The sequence below is a fragment of the Neomonachus schauinslandi genome, chromosome 16 (genome assembly GCF_002201575.2).
Source record: "Neomonachus schauinslandi chromosome 16, ASM220157v2, whole genome shotgun sequence".
NCBI classification, from domain to species: Eukaryota; Metazoa; Chordata; class Mammalia; order Carnivora; family Phocidae; genus Neomonachus; species Neomonachus schauinslandi.
Genome location: NC_058418.1, coordinates 13146979 through 13165586, shown reverse-complemented (window position 1 = coordinate 13165586; position 18608 = coordinate 13146979). Strand labels below are relative to the sequence as shown.

Genomic DNA, 18608 nt, shown 5'->3' with positions numbered 1-18608 from the left:
CCCGTCTGCGTTTCGGTGGAGGGTCGGCCCTTCCCCGCGCGAAGCTCCCTCTCCAGCCTCTTCGAGCGTCGCCCAATCCCAAGCGTCCTGGCTCTCGGGGCCGATGACTAAGCAGATAGGAGAGGGGAGGGGGTCAGCCTGACTCAGGGCTGGGAAATGCTCCCTGTCCCTAGGGAATCGAAACTCCTCCGGGATCGCGGCCGGAGCCGAACCAGACTCCGGGGACCCCGGGGTGTCTCCCCACCTCCCGTTTCCCCGCCGCCTCCGTCCTACTAGCGGCACAGGGATTTGGAGCCCAGCCGGGAGGCGGGTACCAGACACCTCCCCTTTCCCCTCTTTCCCGTTGTCCTCGAGGCTGTGTTTACAGGCGACACAAGCCTTGGTTACAAGAGAGGAACCCGGGCGTCCGGGTCGAGCCTCCTCGTCACGGCTTCCAGGAAGCCCCCCTCCCCCGCCCCTTGCGAATGAGTCACGGGCGAGCGGGAGGCTGCAACCGTGCCAAAGCCGCCCGCAGCCGCCCAGCTCACGGGACTGGCCGGGAAGGCCCCTCAGCCCCAGAAAGCGCCGCACCAGGGATTCCCCCGAGCTCTGTCCGACGAGGCAAGTCGGTGTGCCTGCCGACTCTTCCCACCTCAGTACGAGCCCGCGGTCGCAGCTTGCAAAAATAAACTTTCCACCTTTATAACTGCACTCTGTGGCAATGATTTCTACCCCCAGGTTTTCACTCAGGGCAGCCAGCTCACCAAGATCCCCTTAAAAGTAAACTTTCTTCCCAGGTCTCTGTAACAGAGTGTCACTCAGGGCACCCCCTTGACAATCACAGACTTGCCAAACTGGGGCGTAATCCCCGCAAATTAAGAGTTCTCTCGAGGCACACCCCTTTACAAGACACCCCTGCGACCATTGGTCGGGGGATGACCCATTTCTCCCGCCTCCAGACGACTTTCCATCAAGGCAACCCTCCACCACAACAAAAGACCTCCCCCTTTCCAATCTTGAGTTTTCTCAGAGGGCAAACTCTTAGTAACAGGCACTAGGAGAGTAACTTGGCCTTTCTGTGCCTGAGTTTCCTGGTGCGTAAAATGGGCATAATAACGCCCTTGAGTTAATGTATGTAAAGCACTTTCATAGAATAGTCGGAAGTGCCATTCATTATCTGCGTGAGCATGAGAGGCTCCCTTCCTGCCTCTCCAGGTATCTGGGGCCCCACGCCCCCGGCGAGTTGGGGTAGGAGGATGGCGAGCGATCAAAGGTCTCCGGATCTGGGCTGTTTGGGGGTGAGACCCAGCCAGGCGGGCAGGTCTCAGAATTCCCCACCCAGCCTGTTGGTCTCCTCTCGGTGTTGCTCCTACGGATTTGTGTTTGTAGGTGTTTGTTTCTCCGTTTTTCTCCCTTTTTCTGTTTATGTGGCCCTCCCTCTCGCTTCCCGCTTCGAGTTTGTCTTTCTGGAACTGTCTCTAACATGTCTTTTCTGTCTCCCAACTTCTCTTCTCCCTGCCCTGTCTCACCCTCTGTGTCTGTGTCTCCCAGCGTGTGTCTCTCCCTCCACGTCTGTCTCTCTTTGGGTCTCTCCATTTCTGTCTCTCTCTCCCTGCGTCTCTCCCCGCCCCCGTCCGCCTCTCCCGCGCACGCCCTCTTGGCCTCAGCCCGTGTCAATTCCCTCGGGAGCCCTGCCCCCACCACGGCGCAGTTCGATTCTCCACGCCTCCGTCTCCAGCCTTGAAAACTGGGCCGACACCACCCCCACCCCCCCTCCCAACCCTGGGCACTCCCCGCTGGGTCGGGGCCGCCCGCGGGCCGGGCTCTGGTCCGTCTTGGCCGGGGGCCGGGGGCCCAGAGGGCCTTGCTGGGGGCGCGCGTCCGGGAAGCGCCCCTCCTGGCCCCACCCACCGGGGCCCGCCCCACTGGCCCCGCCTCCACCGCCTCTATAAAAAACCGCGGCTCCGCCATCCAACCGCAGCCTGACTTCAGCGCTCCCAGTTTTGGCCGACTCCGCAGCCCATCGGCGTTTCGCGCCGCCATGGATCTCGCCGCCATCTACGAGGTGAGCCCCGCCGACCGACACCCCCGGGGTCCGCTGGCTTGACTCCCTTCTAAAACTAGGGCTTTCTAGCGCCGAAAAGTCCGGCCCGGGACCTCCGGCTCCCTTCGCCAACTGCAGCTAGGAAGAGTCGCACACTCCGGCCCGGGGTCCCTGTCTCCCTTTTGAGACCAGTGCGAGTCTCGGGAGGTGCAAATGGAGCTCGCGACTTTCGGGTCTCCGCCGCAACATTGGTGGGGTGGCCCTCGGAGATGGAAAGTTGGAGGACTTTTTTCAGACTCGGGCTGTCTGGAGGCGGAAATGGCCCCACACCTGGCTTACCCCCTAGGAGTTGCTGAGGGCGCGGTTTTGCGCGGAGGCGTTTCTGGGGTTGGAGTCTCGGGGTGAGGGGAAGCCGACTTCTGTCTCTCCACCCCTTGACCCAGCGGAGAACTCTGGGAACTCTAAAATCGAAAAGATCCCGACTCCTGGGTTAAGTTTGCATGCTTCTCCAGTTGTGAAACTGGAGAACCCCATGCGCGGGGTCGGATCCCGAGGGGCCCAGAGGCTCGAAATTGGGAGGACAGTGGTGGTTGTCTGACTTTAGGGGTCTCCTCTTGATACGGTCGGGGGATCCGGGGTGCCTGCCTAGGTCCCTCGGGATCGGCGTCTGTCGCGAATAAACTCAGAACGCCCAAAGGGGGATCCCCGCGATCCGGCACCCATATTTTAATGTGGGCAGGTGGGGCTCAGGCCGCGAAGCCCACAAACCGGACTGGCAGGCTCTTAGGTGCCCTGCAGCTGTGGTGGGGCGTCACCCAGCATTTTCGGTGTCTTAAACAATCCCTGTTCCCACAGAGCCTCCTGTCGCTGAGCCCTGACCTACCATCTGACCACGGAGAGACCGAGTCCAGCCCAGGCTGGGCCTCTTCCGGGCTCTGGAGCCTCAGCTCATCCGACAGCAGCCTGGCTGGGGTGGGTGCCCGCCTGCCTGGCCGCTCCACCAGCCTGGTGGAGGGTCGAAGCTGTGGCTGGGTGCCGCCACCCCCAGGCTTCGCCCCCCTGGCTCCCCGCCCAGGCCCTGAACTGTCGCCCTCACCCACCTCACCTACTGCAACCCCCACCACCTCATCCCGGTACAAGACTGAGCTATGTCGGACCTTCTCAGAGAGTGGGCGCTGCCGCTATGGGGCCAAGTGCCAGTTTGCCCACGGTCTGGGCGAGCTGCGCCAGGCCAGCCGCCACCCCAAGTACAAGACCGAACTCTGCCACAAGTTCTACCTCCAGGGCCGCTGCCCCTACGGCTCACGCTGCCACTTCATCCACAACCCCAGCGAAGATCTGGCCGCCCCAGGCCACCCCCATGTGCTGCGCCAGAGCATCAGCTTCTCAGGCCTGCCCTCCGGCCGCAGAACATCACCACCACCAGCAGGCCTGGCAGGCCCTTCCCTGTCCTCCTGCTCCTTCTCTCCTTCCAGCTCCCCACCACCACCACCTGGGGACCTTCCGCTTTCACCCTCTGCCTTCTCTGCCGCCCCTGGGACCCCGGTGGCCCGAAGGGACCCCACTCTGGCCTGTTGCCCCTCCTGCCGAAGGGCCACCCCCAGTAGCGTCTGGGGGCCCTTAGGTGGCCTGGCTCGGAGCCCCTCTGCACACTCGCTGGGATCTGACCCTGACGAATACGCCAGCAGTGGCAGCAGCCTGGGGGGCTCCGACTCACCTGTCTTCGAGGCTGGGGTTTTTGGGCCACCGCAGCCGCCTGCAGCCCCCCGGCGACTCCCCATCTTCAACCGCATCTCCGTTTCTGAGTGACAAGTGCCCACCCGGTACAGACCAGCTGGATCTCAAGGGGGCCATTTCTCTTTTGCCGCGGGCTCCACAGGGGCCCCGGGGGCTGTGGGAAACTGCGGGACTCAATCAAGTAGCCTCCCCGCACTTTCCAAAGTGCATTAACCCACTCCCCTGACCCCACGCTGGGGCAGGTCCCCAGTGTACAAGCTCGGTGTTGGTGGTGTTGGGGGAAGGAGAGTTTTCCGGGGTCTTGTAAAAAAAAAAAAAAATGTAGCAGATTTGAGGAAGGCAGTGAGCCCTCTACCCACCCCTCCCTTTCCCAATGCTGTGAATAATAGGCTCCCACTGCCCCCTTCCAATTTCTCCTAGACCCTGAGGTTCCAGTGTCTGGTGGTGACTGGAGCTTCCCCCTGAGGGGGAATCCTGGTGCTCAAATTTCCCTTCAAAAGCAGGTAGCCAAAGCCATTGCCAAACACCCCCCCACACACACACCCCCAGCCATTGGGCCCTTTATTTATGACGACTTTATTTATTCTAATAGATTTTATAGTATTTATATATATCGGGTCGTCTGCTTCCCTTGTATTTTTCTTCCTCCTTTTTTGTAATATTGGAAACGATGGAATAATTATTAAGTATACTATAATATATTAAGTAATATATTAATAAAAGTTTATTTTTGTGTTTTTTGGAATTTTTAAATAAAAGGAATCTGCGTGTAAACTGGAATCCTGGATTTTCTGCGGTCTAGAAGCTGTAAAAAGGAGCGGGGAGGGTGGCGTGGGCTGTTTTCAGAAGCGGGATAGGTAGGTACGGTCGACCGATCGCCCCCTCGAACCCTCGCAGAGCCGCCCGCGGCGCTTACCTGGCAGGAAGTGACGTCACCTGGCCCGGCCGTTCACCTGAAAGGGCGGGGCCCAGGTGAGGTCACCCTAGGAACTCGGAGAGCCAGTTCCCGGGGCGTGGGGGCGCAGGCGCTCCCGTCCAGCCGCCTCCTTGACCCAGCTCGCGGCCGGGCGGGGACGGGGACGGCATGTTTCCGTCCCCACGGGGCTGAGGGAAGAGGGCGGGGCGGAGCGGAGAGGACGGAATGTGCCGGGGCGCGAGCCCAGTACGGACGGGGGTGGCGCGGCGGGTGGGGGAGGGGGCATCCCGAAAGTCGGGGCGCCCCAGGGTTCCACCACCCGGCGTTCCAGGACGTGAGAGCCTGGGAGAACTCAGGCTTTCTTAAGCCCGGGGCAGGCAGCGTGAGAGCCCCAGGATTCCAGAATCTCAGAGGTAGTCTTGGCGACTCGGAATTCCAGCCCCCTCGTGTTTCCGAAAACTTGCAGGGACCGCAAAATGCAGCATTCTGGCTTTCCGGGCCCCCAGAACCTCGGGATTGCAGAGTCTTGGCCCGTCGGGACTCGAGAAGTTCGGCATTTGGGGAGCCTTGAAAGATCAAGGGCTCGCGCTCCAGGCGGGGCCGGGGTGGGGGCTCGGGCTCGCCAGACCCGAGTGTGGGTCGCGGCCGCGTCGGGCGGGGCCCCGGAGACCGCGGCGTCCTCGGACCATACAAGGCAACAGGCTGCGGGAACCACCCTGGGGCGGGGGAGCCGGCCGCCCCGCGCCCGGAAGCCGCCCCGCGTCAGCGCCGGGGCCCCGCCCCCCTTCCGCCGCCTCCTCCGCCCCCCCTCAACCCCTTTCCCCCCCTTCCCTTTCCTCTCCCCTCCCCCACTTCCCTCTCCTGTCCCCACCCTCCCCCCTGTCAGTTCCTCCTGCGCCGCCCTTCCCCTCCCCAACTCTTCTCCCCCAGTAGTCCTCTCCCTTTCCCCTTTTTAATGTGTTCCCCTTCCAGCCCCCACCCCCTGTCCTCACCCCCTCCTTTCTTTCCTTCAGTTCCCCTCCTCCTCTCCCTTCCCCCCTCTCCCCCCCACTCCGCCCTCTCCACCCTTTTCCTCCCGGGCTCTCACTCACTCATTGTCTTCTCGGTTCCACCTCTCCTCCCCACCCCTCTGCTCCCTCCTGCTGGTGTTCTCCCTCACCCTCTCCAGGCCCTTCCCCTCCTCTGCCTTCTCCCCTCCCTTCCTCATGCCTCCTTGCCCTCTCTTCTTTGGCTCTTTCTCCTTGCCCACTAGCAGGCCCCGACCATTGATCTCCTCTTCCCAGAAACTGCCCTCCCCTCATTTTTGGGAAAGGGCTCAGATGCCCAGACTTAGGAGAAAGGGTTGGAATAAAAGAAAACACGGAGACCCAAAGACATTAGGGAGGTAGAGAGCAAGAACAAGCCACGCAGAGACAATTTACAGACACTGAAAGAACAAGAAACTGACACCTCTGGCCCTTCCCTTGGCAAAAACAGGTTTACTAGCCCCTTCCTAAAACAAAAGCCTCATTTGAGAAAATGACCCCTACCACCAGCTACCAGTGCCAAACACCTGGAAGTCCCCTTGACTCCTCTTTGTCAAACCCACAGCCCAGTCCAGCAGCAATTCTGTCTGATACCTTCTACATAGATCTACCTGTCTCCTGTGGCTCCCACTCTGGTCTTATCCAGCATCATCTTGCACCTGAACCTTCCTAGCAGCCCCTTCCTGGTTTCACCGGCTCAGGACCTACCCTCAGTCTCTCCCCACTCCCTAACAAGACAACCCCAGGGAACCTGTCCTGACACCTGAGTCAGAGTCAGATCACATAAAAGGCAAAGTCCTAAGTCCTTCACCAGCCTACATGTCCTGGTTCTTTGGCCACTATTGAACTAGTCACACTGGCCTTCTAGTTATACCTGACCTGCTGCTTCAGCCACAGGGCCTTTGCACTGGCTGCTACCTCTGCCTGGACTATTCCCCCGGGTATCCCCATGGCTTACTCCCCTCCTATGGGTCTCTGCTCAGATGTCTCCTCAGTGAGATGGTGTTTGACTATTATTATTACAACCCACACTGAAGCTCTGACACCCTCATCCTCCCTACTTTGCTCTACTTTTTCCATGACATTCACCACCACCTACCATATAAAATGTAGTTTTCATGCTTATAGAAACCTGCCTCTCCCGCTAGAATGTGAAATCCTCAGTGGCAGGGACTTTGTCTTGTCATTGCTGTATCACTCATGCCTAAATCCTAAACAGGAGTCAGTCACAGAGTGGATGTTCAGCATTTGTTGAAAGAAACAAATCAGTTCAGAAAAAGGGAGGAAAAGAGAGAGTAAACTCCAAAACACCGGAGGAAAAAAATAGTAACTATGTGATGTGACTGATGTTAACTGAACTTATAGTAATCATTTCACAATTTATACATATACTGAATCGTGTTGTATACCCTGGACTAATAGGGTGTTATACGACAATTATATCTGGGAAAAAAAAAAATCCAACACAGAAAAGATGGAGAAAGAGGCAGTGCCATACCGTTTGCAGAGGACCCGACACATCTACAGAAGTCTTAAACTGAGATTTGCAGACCCAATTAAATGCTCGGGCATTTAAGAGGCGACACTACCCTCTGGCGGCCCGGATGGAAACGGCACCTCCCCACAATACAGAACACTGCAGGGCGGTCGTCAGAGCTCCAGGAGTTCCAGACCGAAAACTCCGAAGATCGAAACGTTCATTCCTCTAAGTGATGATGTAGATGTTTTGGTTGATTTCTAAGATGTATAAATTTATAAAAAGAGACTAAGAGGAAAAAGATGCTCCAGGTGAGGATCGAACTCACAACCTCGGCATCGCTCCGCTCGCACTGTCGTATAAGTACCGCGCGCTAACCGATTGCGCCACTGGAGCTCCGGCCGCACCCTCCCGTCGCGAGGTCCTTCAGTCGTTCTTGGCCACGTGACCTCGCTGGACAGCTCCGCCTTTTGCTGCATATGCAAATAAGAGTGTTTTTGGCTGACCAATGGGAGAAAGTGCCCTGCCAGTTCCGGATTCTCACGCCCCGAAGGCCCTTGCTGTAAAAGGGAAAAGTCTGAGAGGCGTTTGGAATGTGGGGGCGTAGCCTGCCCGGGGCTCGCCTTCTCATGAATATTCAGAATACGGGGGGAGGGGTCTTAACCCTTTACCGGCTGCGTGGCCGGAAGGCAGCCCCTCCCCCCCGCGGGCGGGAACAGGATATGAGCCCGGGCGGCTGGGGGGAGGGGAAGCCCCAGGCGACCGCCCCCCGCCTCACAGCTGGGACAGGACTCTCCCGCCACAGATGTGGCGCCGCCGCCGTCAGAGCCCCGTGATACTCATCCCAGAGCCTGAGGGGTCCAAAGTCGTGGACTCCGGAGTCGCGAGTCTCTGCACCGCGCCCTGAGAGACCCCAAAGCTCAGGCTAAAGGAACGTAGATATCCAGGTGCCCAGCGCCCCCTCCTGGAGGAGCCGGGAGGCCGAGCGATCCTGCAGGCCGAGCTTCCTGCCCCCCGGCTTAAAGAACTTGGGATCCCAGACCGGTGATTTACCTCCAGGGGTTCCCAGATATCCGAACCCAGATATCCGAACTCGGCATACGGACTCCTAGCGCCCCAGCCAGTTCTGTTTGGGGCTAAAACGCCCGTTACTTCAAGGGGACCCAGGAATTTGGGACTCCCCTGCGCTCCCGCCTGGAGATGGTTTAATCTCTGCTCCAAAAGTTAGGGAACTCAGGAATCCGGTCGCCCCACGGCCCTATCTAAAAGACTCAGGAGTTTGGGTCCCCAGCGCCCCATCTGAGACCCAGGAGTCGGGACTCCCAGCATCCCTCATTTAGAGGACCAAGAAATTCGGACCGCTGCATCCCATTCTCCGAGAGACCCCGGATTCTGATTCCCGGAGCCTGAGAACCCGAAGTTCACGCCCCTGACTTGCAGAGACCCAGGAGTCCGGCTGTGCGCCTCCCCGGGGACCGTGCTAGGGTCGAATAAGAATCGAGCAGCCTCGGTTCGGGGCTGGAGACTCCCTGGGAGGTGAGGGGGGAGGCGAGGGGCCCCGACGGGCTGGGGGGAGGGGGCGGCGCCGCAGCCGCTGAACAATGAGGGGGCGTGCCGGCGGGGGGCGAGCGGAGGCGCCGGCGGGAGTTTGGGTCTGGAGGGGTGTGGGAAGGCACTGGGGACCCGGGCCGCGGCGGTGGGGACAGTAAGCGGATCGCGGAGGGACTGGCTGGAGGGGGGGAGGGGCGTCGAGGGCTCAGGGCCAGCGCCCCAACTCGCAGCCCTGGGCGGGGGGAGGGAGCCGTCTGCAGGACCCTGGCATCCGGTCCCCCAGCCTCCTCCGCCCTCCCCTGGGACCCCGCGGCCTCCCGCCCACGGCTTTTCCCAGCCCTGCCCCTCGCCCTCGGCTCCAGCCAGAGCCCAAACGTTCCCAGGATCCCTGAGCCTCCGGCCCCAGACAGACCAGACTCCCAGCGTCACTCTTCTTTGTCTCAACCTTTCCATCTTTTTCTCCGTGTTATTTTCCCTTGTGCCCCTGTTTCTGTCACTGTGCCTTCGGCTGCCCCATTAGTTACTCCCAGGGGGTCCCTCCTGGGTTTAGACCGCTCTCCTAATTCTCTGGCCTAATCCGTGAGTGTGGGCGGCGGGGGAGGCCGATGGGCTCCTGATATCCGAGACGGGGATCTTTCTGAAGCAGCCGCTGAGCCACTCAGCCATGCCCGAGGGAGCCCGTGGACCGAGCCTGTCCAAACCCAGCCCTAGCCTTGGCCGTGGCCCCACAGGTGAAGTGTGTGACTGTGCAGCTGTGTGTGAGACCCAGACAGGTGAGCGTGCAGGGTAGGGTGGGGTCTGCTGGGCATTGGTTCCTTCAGTTGAGGCACTGTGCAGGCCTGGGTGCTGGGCACTGCTAGCAACACAGGGTGACCGGGACAGCCCCAGCCCTGCCTACACAGAGTTCCAGGTCAGCTGGGGCAGATGGAACCATCCCCGGATGCTGACAGTCCAGAGGGGGAAACCCAGGGTAGAATGGTCAGGGCTGGGACAGGGTTGGGGTGGGGGGTGGAGAAAGCCCCATCCCCTCACTGTGGGAGTCTAGTCCGGTTGCGCAGCCAACAGCTTGGTGCAGGAGGGGACACCTAAACAATTCAAAGATGAGGAGGAAGGAGTTGGGGAAAGCAAGGAAGAGTATTCCACACAGAGGGAACAGTGTGTGCAGAGGTGAGAGGAACTGGTTTTTCTTAAGTAACTGAAAGCAGTCGAATAGGACTGGAGTCCGGAGTGTGAGAAGTGGTGTGGCTGTGGGAAGAGAGCAGAATGGAAAGGACTTGATGGCCATGTTGCATATGGCCCTGTGGATCTGAGGAGTTTGGACTTTATCCTGAGGACATGAAGGGGTTGTACTAGGAGTGACGGAGTCAAATGGGCAAATTAATAAAGATCTCCCAGGCTGATACATGGAGGTGGATTAGAAGAGTGGAGGCCAGAGCCCAGAGCAGACCCTGATGGGAGAGGACTGGACAGGACCGGGGCAGCGCAGTGGGGGGAGGAGACGGGAGCCCGGGGGAAAGATAGTGACCTGGTGTGGGTGAGTGTAGGGCAGAGAGCACTCACTCAGTTGGGGAGACCCCCTGATCTCCTGCTCCACACCCCCAGCAGCCCCTGCAGCCCCTGCCATGGCCTCCCCCCGAGGTTCTGGGAGCTCCACATCCCTGAGCACGGTGGGCTCTGAGGGGGACCCGGCTCCAGGGCCCACCCCAGTCTGCTCAGTGTCCAGGCCAGAGCCACTTCCAGGGCCCCCCATCCGCCTGCATCTGTCACCCGTGGGGACCCCGGGTTCGGCCAAACCCTCGAGGCTGGAGCGAGTGGCGCGAGAGATCGTGGAGACAGAGCGGGCCTATGTCCGGGACCTTCGCAGCATTGTGGAGGTGAGGCAGGCCAGTACCTGAGCACAGTGGGAACCCGGGCCAGCCCTCCACCCCCATAACCCCAGTCATCCCCACAGGACTACCTGGGCCCTCTGCTGGATGGTGGGGTCCTAGGGCTAAGCGCGGAGCAGGTGGGCGTACTGTTTGCCAACATCGAGGACATCTACGAGTTCAGCAGGTCAGAGGCGGGAAGGATGGGCAGGGGCACCAGTCGGTAGGGTCAGGGGCGGTGGGCTATATCCTAACCCAAACCTTGGAGCTCCGTAGTGCTCTGTCCAGGCTGGTACCTGGGGTGCGGTGACATGGGGCAGGGATCGTGATGGGGAGTGAGGGACCAGAGTGGTGGAGGGTGAGATGGATGGGAGCCTGAGGACCCAGATGAGGTCTAAATACTGGGATGGGTCTCAGCACTATGTCAGGTCTGGGGTCATGATGAATCCAGGGCTCTTATGAGGCCCGAAGATCATGCCGGTGTGAGCATTTGTGTGACCACCTCAGCCTGGGAACTCCCTCAGTTCCAGATAAACCAGATGGTTGGCCAGTGGGACCCAGGGAGGAGGATGCTGGGGTCCAAGGATCATGACTCCTGCGAGTGTTTTCATGAGATCTTCATGTTATTGCAGGAGATGGGAGAAAGCATGACAAGATCTCAGGATCGCAATAGGATCTTAAGATCTTCATAGCTCTGAGGGTCATGACACCCTTCTCCCTGGGTCATATCACAAGACACTGCCCTCCCACCCCAGCTGATTTTGAGCTAAGGAATAGGACGCTGTCCAGGGACAAAGTCTGAGCGGGTTGTGACCTCCTGGGTCACAGTCAGAAGACTCCCTCTGGATGTGGTGGCCCCTTGAGAGATCCTGGCTGCCACCAAGGCCGCAGGTCTCCTGCAGTCCTCCCGCGGGGCTGTGGGGATGGGGCAGTCCCTCACCACCCTCTCTCCCTCACAGCGAGCTCCTGGAGGACCTGGAGGGCAGCCGCAGCGCGGGGGGCATTGCCGAGTGCTTCGTGCAGAGGGTGAGTCGGGGCGAGGGCGCTCAGTCTGGGAGGGGGCCTGGGCTAGGCCGGAGGGGGGGCCCCCCCGGGAGGTGGGACCTCGGGTCTCCCTGACTCCCGTGTCACCCGCAGAGTGAGGATTTTGACATCTACACGTTGTACTGCATGAACTATCCGAGGTGAGGGGTGAGGAGCCCCTGCTGGGCCCCAGGCCTTGCCCAGAGTTGCTGTGCCAGCCAGCCTCCCTCCACCTCGACCCATCCAGCTCCAACCCCTGCCAGACCGGGACAGTAACTGACCTCGCCCTAAGCTGCCCTTGACCGCCCACCCCGCCACTCCCCGCCCCCTCCCAGCCCCACCCATGTAGGGCCACCAGCCTCCCTGACCTGTGCTGTGCCCCCAGCTCCCTAGCCCTGCTCCGGGAGCTGTCGCTGTCCCCGCCCGCAGCCCTGTGGTTGCAGGAGCGCCAGGCCCAGCTCCGCCACTCACTGCCCCTGCAGAGCTTCCTGCTGAAACCCGTTCAGCGGATCCTCAAGTACCATCTGCTGCTGCAGGTAGGCTGTGGCCCTGGGGGACTGCTCGGGGAGGGCAAGGTCCTGTCCGTCGGCCACCTGGTGGGATGTCTGGGGGTGGACCTAGGACAAGTCCCCAGAAGCAGGGACGGCAATTGGGGCAGGGGCTTGCGGCCAGTAGGGACTGGTCCTAGCTGACCCCACTTTCTGTCTCTGCCTGTGTGTCTCTCTGCTCTGGGTCGCCACTTCTGCCCCTACCTTTTTTTTCTCTCTGTCTCCTGTCATTATCATTCTTACTGTTGTTTCTGTCCCCTCCATGGGTGCCTGGTGGCTGCCGGGCAGGAGCTAGGCAAGCACTGGGCGGAGGGCCCGGGCGCCGGGGGCCGCGAGATGGTGGAAGAGGCCATTGTGTCCATGACCGCGGTCGCCTGGTACATCAACGACATGAAACGCAAGCAGGAACACGCCGCGCGCCTCCAGGTGAGCCCAGGGACGGGGGCCGGGGCTGCTGGATGGGGGCAGGGGGCAGGAGGGCCTCCGGTGGGGGCGATCAGCCTCCGAGGGCGGGCTGGGACAGCACAGCCCTGTGGCTGACGCCCCCGTCTTGGTGTGTGTGCACTTCCTGTCTTGGTGTGTGTGCACTTCGGTGCCTTTCGCACCTGGCGGGGTCCCGGCAGGAAGTGCAGCGGCGGCTGGGCGGCTGGACTGGCCCGGAGCTCAGTGCTTTCGGGGAGCTGGTGCTAGAGGGCGCATTCCGAGGTGGCGGAGGGGGCGGCCCCCGACTTCGAGGGGGCGAGCGGCTGCTCTTTCTATTCTCACGGATGCTGCTCGTGGCCAAGCGCCGGGGACCGGAGTACACCTACAAGGGACACATCTTCGTGAGTTCAGGGTTGGGGGCGAGGCCAGAGTGTCCCCCGCAAGGTTTCTCGTGTATACCTATACCCGTGTCCCTACAGGGAGGCCCGGGGACGGGGTCTGCAAAGGAGGGACCACCCAGCTCAAAAGGGCCACGTTTTCTTGAGTCCAAGGATAGGGCATGAGGTTTAATGAGGGGTGAGGCCAGCAGGATGCACGTGAGGGCCTGGGGGGGGGGGCTGGATTTGCCCACCAGGCAGGCATCTTCATGAGGGGAGCACATCTTCTTGATCTAGATGAAGGCGAGGGGCTGGTGAGGGGGAGCAGAGCCAGGCCTGGTGGGGAGGCTCAACAGGGGGAAAGGGGACCCACCACGCAACCTTACGGGGCATGTCTTTCTAGAGGGTTCCTAAGCCCAGATACGTGCAAGGTGCACACTGCTGAGTCTAAGGGCTCTGAGCTTGCTGCCCCTTTCTGTCCCCCCCCCCCGGCCCCCTTATTCAGTGCTGCAACCTGAGCGTGAGTGAGAGTCCTCGAGACCCTCTAGGGTTCAAGGTGTCCGATCTGACCATTCCCAAACACAGGCACCTGCTCCAGGTGGGTGCAAGGTGGGGCTGGGTGGTCAGGGCTCCCCTCAGCCTCTAGACCTTACACCCAGCTCCCGACTCCACCCCTGTCCCACCCCCAGGCCAAGAACCAAGAAGAGAAGAGGCTATGGATTCACTGTCTCCAACGCCTCTTCTTTGAGAACCACCCCGCCTCCATCCCTGCCAAGGTATGGCTCCTGCCATATCAGTCAGCCTTGAGCGCGCTGGAGGACCACACCCCCATAGCCCCCCAAGACCCTGAGGACAGGGGGACCCTCTTAGACCGTGATCAATAAATTGCAGAGTTAGGCTGCCTGGGTTTGAAGCCCAGCTTCACCATGTCCCTGCTCTGTGACTTCGGGCAAGTAGGGCAACCTCTCTGGTCTCCGTTTTCTCACCTGGAGGAATCAGCACCAACCCCGTGGAGTTGGGGGGATTACTAATAATCATCAGTCACGTGACGTGCCTCGCGTACAGCACCCATTAATGGGACTGTGACCGGGGTGCTCAGGCCCCCCCTGCCATGCAACCCTCATCCTTGTCTCTTTCAGGCCAAACAAGTTCTCCTTGAAAACAGCCTGCACTGTGAGTTGGGGCCTTGGGTTGGGAGGATGTGGAAGTAGAGGATTACTCCCAAGGAAAAGTAGATTATCGGGTTCCAAATGTCTCCCCATAGGTGCTCCTAAAAGTAAGCCTATCCCAGAGCCCCTGACACCCCCGCTTGGGTCTCCCCATCCTCGGGATGCTAGAAGTTTCACCCCTGGACGAAGGAACACAGGTAAAGATGGAACCCTGAGCTTCTCCCCCCCCCCCCCCCCCCGGTTTCTCCCCCAGGAACCGTCCCCCCAGCCTTCTCCTCCTTCGGGAGCCTGGAGCTGGGCCCCTCATGGGCTTCTAATCTCCCTCTCCCACAGCCCCATCTCCAGGACCCTCTGCCACCCGCCGTGGCCGCAGACAGTCCGGTGAGTGTCCTCCACCTAAAAGTTGACTAGAGAACGCGGTGGGAGCTGGGCCCTTGACATCACTGTGTCCTCTCCCCAGAGCCAGTGAAGGACCCGTATGTTACATTTCCACAGAACGGTAAGTGACCGCCGTAGCCCAGCTGGGTCCAGCCCCGTCTGTCTGTCTCTTCCCTGTCTCTTCCCGGGGGATGTCCTGTGTGCATGGGGGCGGGGTGACAGGGGCAGCTCATCAGCTGTCAGGAATGACCTCGTTCCCACATCTCACTCTTTTCTCTTTCTCATCTCTCCATCCCCAGCTAAGCCTAGACTCAAGGTAAGAAACACCCTACGACAGGGCCTGGGGACCCGGACTCCTGGGTCTGAGAGAAAGGGATGGAGCCCTCGACTCCTGCCCTCCATCCTCTCTCCTTGCTCACAGCATGCTGGCAGTGAGGGGGAGCTCTACCCCCCCTTAGAGCCTCAGCCACCAGTGCCGGCTTCCGGACCCCCTGAGGACCTGGAGGACCCTGGACCCCCCACGCTGGAACCCTCCGGGACCTCCATCACTGAAGAGATCCTGGAACTGTTGAACCAAAGAGGCCTCCGGGATCCAGGGGTGAGCTGGGCATCACATCATGGTGTGCTTGGGGCTGTCGGCTGGGGCGGGCACAGCTCCAGGGGCTCAGGAGGGCCGGCCCGCCCTGACATCTTTGGCCTCTTGCCCAGTGCCCACTGCAGCCATCCCCCCACGACATTTCCACGTTCCCTGGAGACTCCCAGGTGCCGGGCGACAGTGAAACCCTCACATTCCAAGCCCTGCCCAGCCGGGACTCTTCAGAAGAGGAGGAGGAGGAGGAGCTAGAGATGGACGAACGGGGGCCTTCCCCACTCCACGTCCTGGAAGGACTCGAAAGTTCCAGCGCGGCTGAAACTCGCGACGTTCCCGGCCTTAGCAGAAGTCCGGACGCACCCAGCCTCCCTGAAATTCCCGGCCTGTCTGAAATTCCCAAGATTCCCCGCCTTCCCAGTCTCTCTGACATTTCCAGTGTTTTTGAAATGCCCTGCCTTCCAGCCATACCTAGTGTCCCGGACATTCCTAGTCTCGCCGGTGCCCCCACCCTTCCCTGTGACTCATGGCTCCAGGGACCTCTGCAGGGGCCCGATGAGGCTCTAGCCACCAGGAGAGAACCGGTCCCCGGAGGCAGCTTGGCAAAACTGGGAGAACCCTCCTCCGGCGGCAGGGCAGGGCGGGAGGAGGCTGAAGAAGGGGAACCGTTCCCAGATTTCCAGCCCCAGGATGTCCCCCGAGATCAGGGATTCCCGGATGGGCTGGAATTCCGCTCTTGTTCAGAGATCCGGAGCGCCTGGCAGGCCCTGGAGCAAGGGCAGCTGGCCCGGCCGGGGTTCCCAGAGCCGCTGCTGATCCTGGAAGACTCGGATCTGGGCGGAGGCAGCGGGAGCGGGAAGGCAGGAGCCCCGAGTTCCGAGAGGGCAGCTTCCCGCGTGCGAGAGTTAGCGCGGCTCTACAGCGAGCGGATCCAGCAGATGCAGCGGGCCGAGACCCGGGCGTCGGCCAACGCCCCCCGCCGCCGGCCCCGCGCCCTGGCGCAGCCACAGCTGTCCCCCCGCCTGGCCCAAGAGCAGGCCGAGCCAGGTGAGGTCCGCGTGTGTGGTCGGCAGAGACGGCGCAGATGGAGACCTACGTCCTGACTCTGTTCTTTCTGTGCACACAGGGCCCCTGCCTGCCTTCGGACATGTGCTGGTATGTGAGCTGGCCTTCCCGCTGACCTGTGCCCAGGAGTCTGTCCCCCTGGGTCCTGCTGCCTGGGCTCAAGCCGCCACACCGCTGTCCAAGCAGGGAGGCGGCCTGGATGGCCGGGGTCTCCATGTTTCAACTTCGCCTGACCCCGCCACTACCCCTGTGCCCGAGCAAGGAAGCCCCTGGAATATACAGAGTGTGGCTGCAGCCACCACAGCCTTGCCCCGGCAGGAAGACCCCCCAGATGTGCAGGCGCCCGCTGCAGCTTTGCCTGATCCGGAAGGCCACCTGGAAATCCAACTTCCAGCTACCGCTCCTTTGCCCGAGCAGAGAGGCCATGTGGATGCCCAGGTTCCAACCAGCCCAGCTCTGCCCAGGCAGGGACGCTGTTCTGATGTCACAGCCTTAGCCACTGCCAATGTGCCCAAGCAAGAAGGCCCCCTACGTAGCCAGAGCCCAACCAGTACCCCGTTAGCTAAGCAAGGAGCTTCCAGGGATGTTCCGTTCCCAGCTGGTGTTTGCGACCAAGCCGTCAACGTGGAGCACCCGCACGGAAGCAGCCTGGACCATCCGACCCCAGGCAGCACGGCACTGCCCTTGCAACGTGACCTCCCGGACGTTCCGGTTCCGGGTGCTTCACCTCTGCCTGCCTGGGAAGGCCCCCCAGACCATCAGATCCCAGCCAACAGCCCAGTGTCTTTCCCCCAAGACCCCTCAGACATTCAGCTTCTGGGCACCGCACCCTTGCCGGCACACGGAAGCTGCCTGGACCGTCGGATCCCAGCCAACACCCCACTGTCTTTGCCCCAGAACCTGAATGTTCCAGCCGCCACACCTTTGCCCCAGCAACCAGGCCTCCCGGACACCCAAGTCCAGGCCCTCCCACCTTTGCCCAAGCAGGGAGGCCTCCCAGACATCCAGGGTCCTTCTGCTGCACCTTTGCTTCAGGAACAAAGCTTCACAGACCTTCAGGTCCAAAAACGTACACCTTGGTTGGAGCAGAAGAGCCTCCCCGACGTCCGTGGTCCGGCTGCAACACTTTGGCCTGAGCAAAGAAGCTCTCAGGACAGTCAGGGCCTGTTATCCGCCCCGGGTCAGACCACCGTGGTTTTGTCCAAACCAGGATGCCACTTGGCCTCTCCTGTTGCCAGGTCAGAGTCTTCAGAGTTGACCCCACCCCACAGTCCCCCTCCTCCAACCCGGCAACTCCTGGGCCCCAACGCAGCTGCCCTCTCAAGATACCTGGCAGCCTCGTACATCAGCCAGAGCCTGGCTCGGCGGCAAGGGCCTGGGGGAGAAGCTCCCTTGGCCTCCCGGGGTCCCTGGTCCTCCTCTGCCCCCGCATCACGGGCCCCTTCACCCCCACCCCAGCCCCAGCCCCCACCCCCCCCAGCCCGGAGGCTCAGCTACGCCACCACGGTCAACATCCAGGTCGGGGGTGGCGGGCGGCTTCGGCCAGCCAAGGCCCAGGTCAGGTTGAACCACCCTGCTCTCTTGGCCCCCGCCCAGGAACCTGTGGGCCCTCGCAGGGCCCAGGGAGCTCCTGATGCCCCTTTCCACATGTGAGCCAGGAGACCAGGCTTCTTGAAAAGCAAGGACTTCAGCCAGATGCCACAGACCCTCAGAACTTCACCCAGAAGTCCAGACACTGAACACAGGTGTAGAAATTGCTGCAGCTTTCCAACTCCTGGGAGCTGCTTTGGCGAATGGTCCTTTCTACTTACCTTGATTAACTCAGCAGGGATGGGGAAGGGGATGTCATTAATATTTTGTTAATATTACAAAGTTATGTATCTTTTCCCATTCTGGAGGCAGTGGGGGGATGACAAGACAATGAACGCGAAGGTCGGACACATGCATCAGTGGTTCTGAAAACAGGAGGAATCTCAAACTTGAGAATTACCGACAACCGCCCATTACAATTTGGTGTTTGCTTTTAGGGAGTTTATGAACTACTCGATGCCATCCAGAAAAGCCAAGTTAAGCAGCTTGGTTCCAGGCAGACTTAGAAGTCCATTTCCTTAGCAATTTATCCAGCTCATGCATCCTAGCATCTCATCTGTTCAGCCGTCTCTATGTCTAGCCATCGGCTGTGTGTCCATCTCCTGCCTGGCTACCTATCTCATCTTCCAATCCATATGCCGTGATTTAGTCAACTCTACCCTATTCGTCCATTCATCATCCTACCCATTCTTCCATCAGTCCATTCCTCCATTATCCCACCTGTCCATTTTGTCCAACCAACCCTCTCCATTCATCCATGTTCCTCCATATTTCCCCCTTTACCCATTTGTACATCTCATTCACTCAACCATCTAATCCATCAGCACAACCACCCAACGTTCTCTACCATCC

General features: G+C 60.5%; 2 protein-coding genes and 1 non-coding gene across 4 annotated transcripts; 2 read left to right on the top strand and 1 right to left on the bottom strand.

The window, feature by feature from the left end:
* The first annotated feature begins 1951 nt into the window (after nucleotides 1-1951).
* Nucleotides 1952-4534, top strand: ZFP36 (ZFP36 ring finger protein). The gene is made up of 2 exons (XM_021701024.1): nucleotides 1952-2044; nucleotides 2879-4534. The coding sequence occupies exons 1-2, from the start codon at nucleotides 2021-2023 to the stop codon at nucleotides 3830-3832; spliced, it is 978 nt and encodes a 325-aa protein (XP_021556699.1). The 5' UTR covers nucleotides 1952-2020; the 3' UTR covers nucleotides 3833-4534.
* A 2947-nt stretch (nucleotides 4535-7481) lies between these two features.
* TRNAI-UAU lies at nucleotides 7482-7574 on the bottom strand. Its single transcript is given in 2 exon segments — nucleotides 7482-7517; nucleotides 7537-7574. It is a non-coding gene; the product is annotated as a tRNA-Ile (tRNA).
* A 1819-nt stretch (nucleotides 7575-9393) lies between these two features.
* PLEKHG2 (pleckstrin homology and RhoGEF domain containing G2) lies at nucleotides 9394-17819 on the top strand. 2 transcript variants are annotated; one of them, XM_021701071.1, is made up of 19 exons: nucleotides 9394-9502; nucleotides 10335-10603; nucleotides 10681-10781; nucleotides 11554-11620; nucleotides 11732-11778; nucleotides 12003-12153; nucleotides 12454-12591; nucleotides 12789-12989; nucleotides 13471-13563; nucleotides 13655-13741; nucleotides 14105-14138; nucleotides 14230-14331; nucleotides 14468-14515; nucleotides 14595-14633; nucleotides 14812-14828; nucleotides 14934-15110; nucleotides 15233-16148; nucleotides 16228-16877; nucleotides 16980-17819. In XM_021701071.1, exons 1-19 carry the CDS (start codon nucleotides 9394-9396, stop codon nucleotides 17817-17819), a joined length of 4086 nt encoding a protein of 1361 aa, XP_021556746.1. The 2 variants fall into 2 exon arrangements, with proteins under 2 accessions (XP_021556746.1, XP_021556747.1); XM_021701072.1 differs by lacking the exons at nucleotides 15233-16148; nucleotides 16228-16877 and having other exon boundaries at nucleotides 17763-17819.
* The last annotated feature ends 789 nt before the right edge of the window (nucleotides 17820-18608 follow it).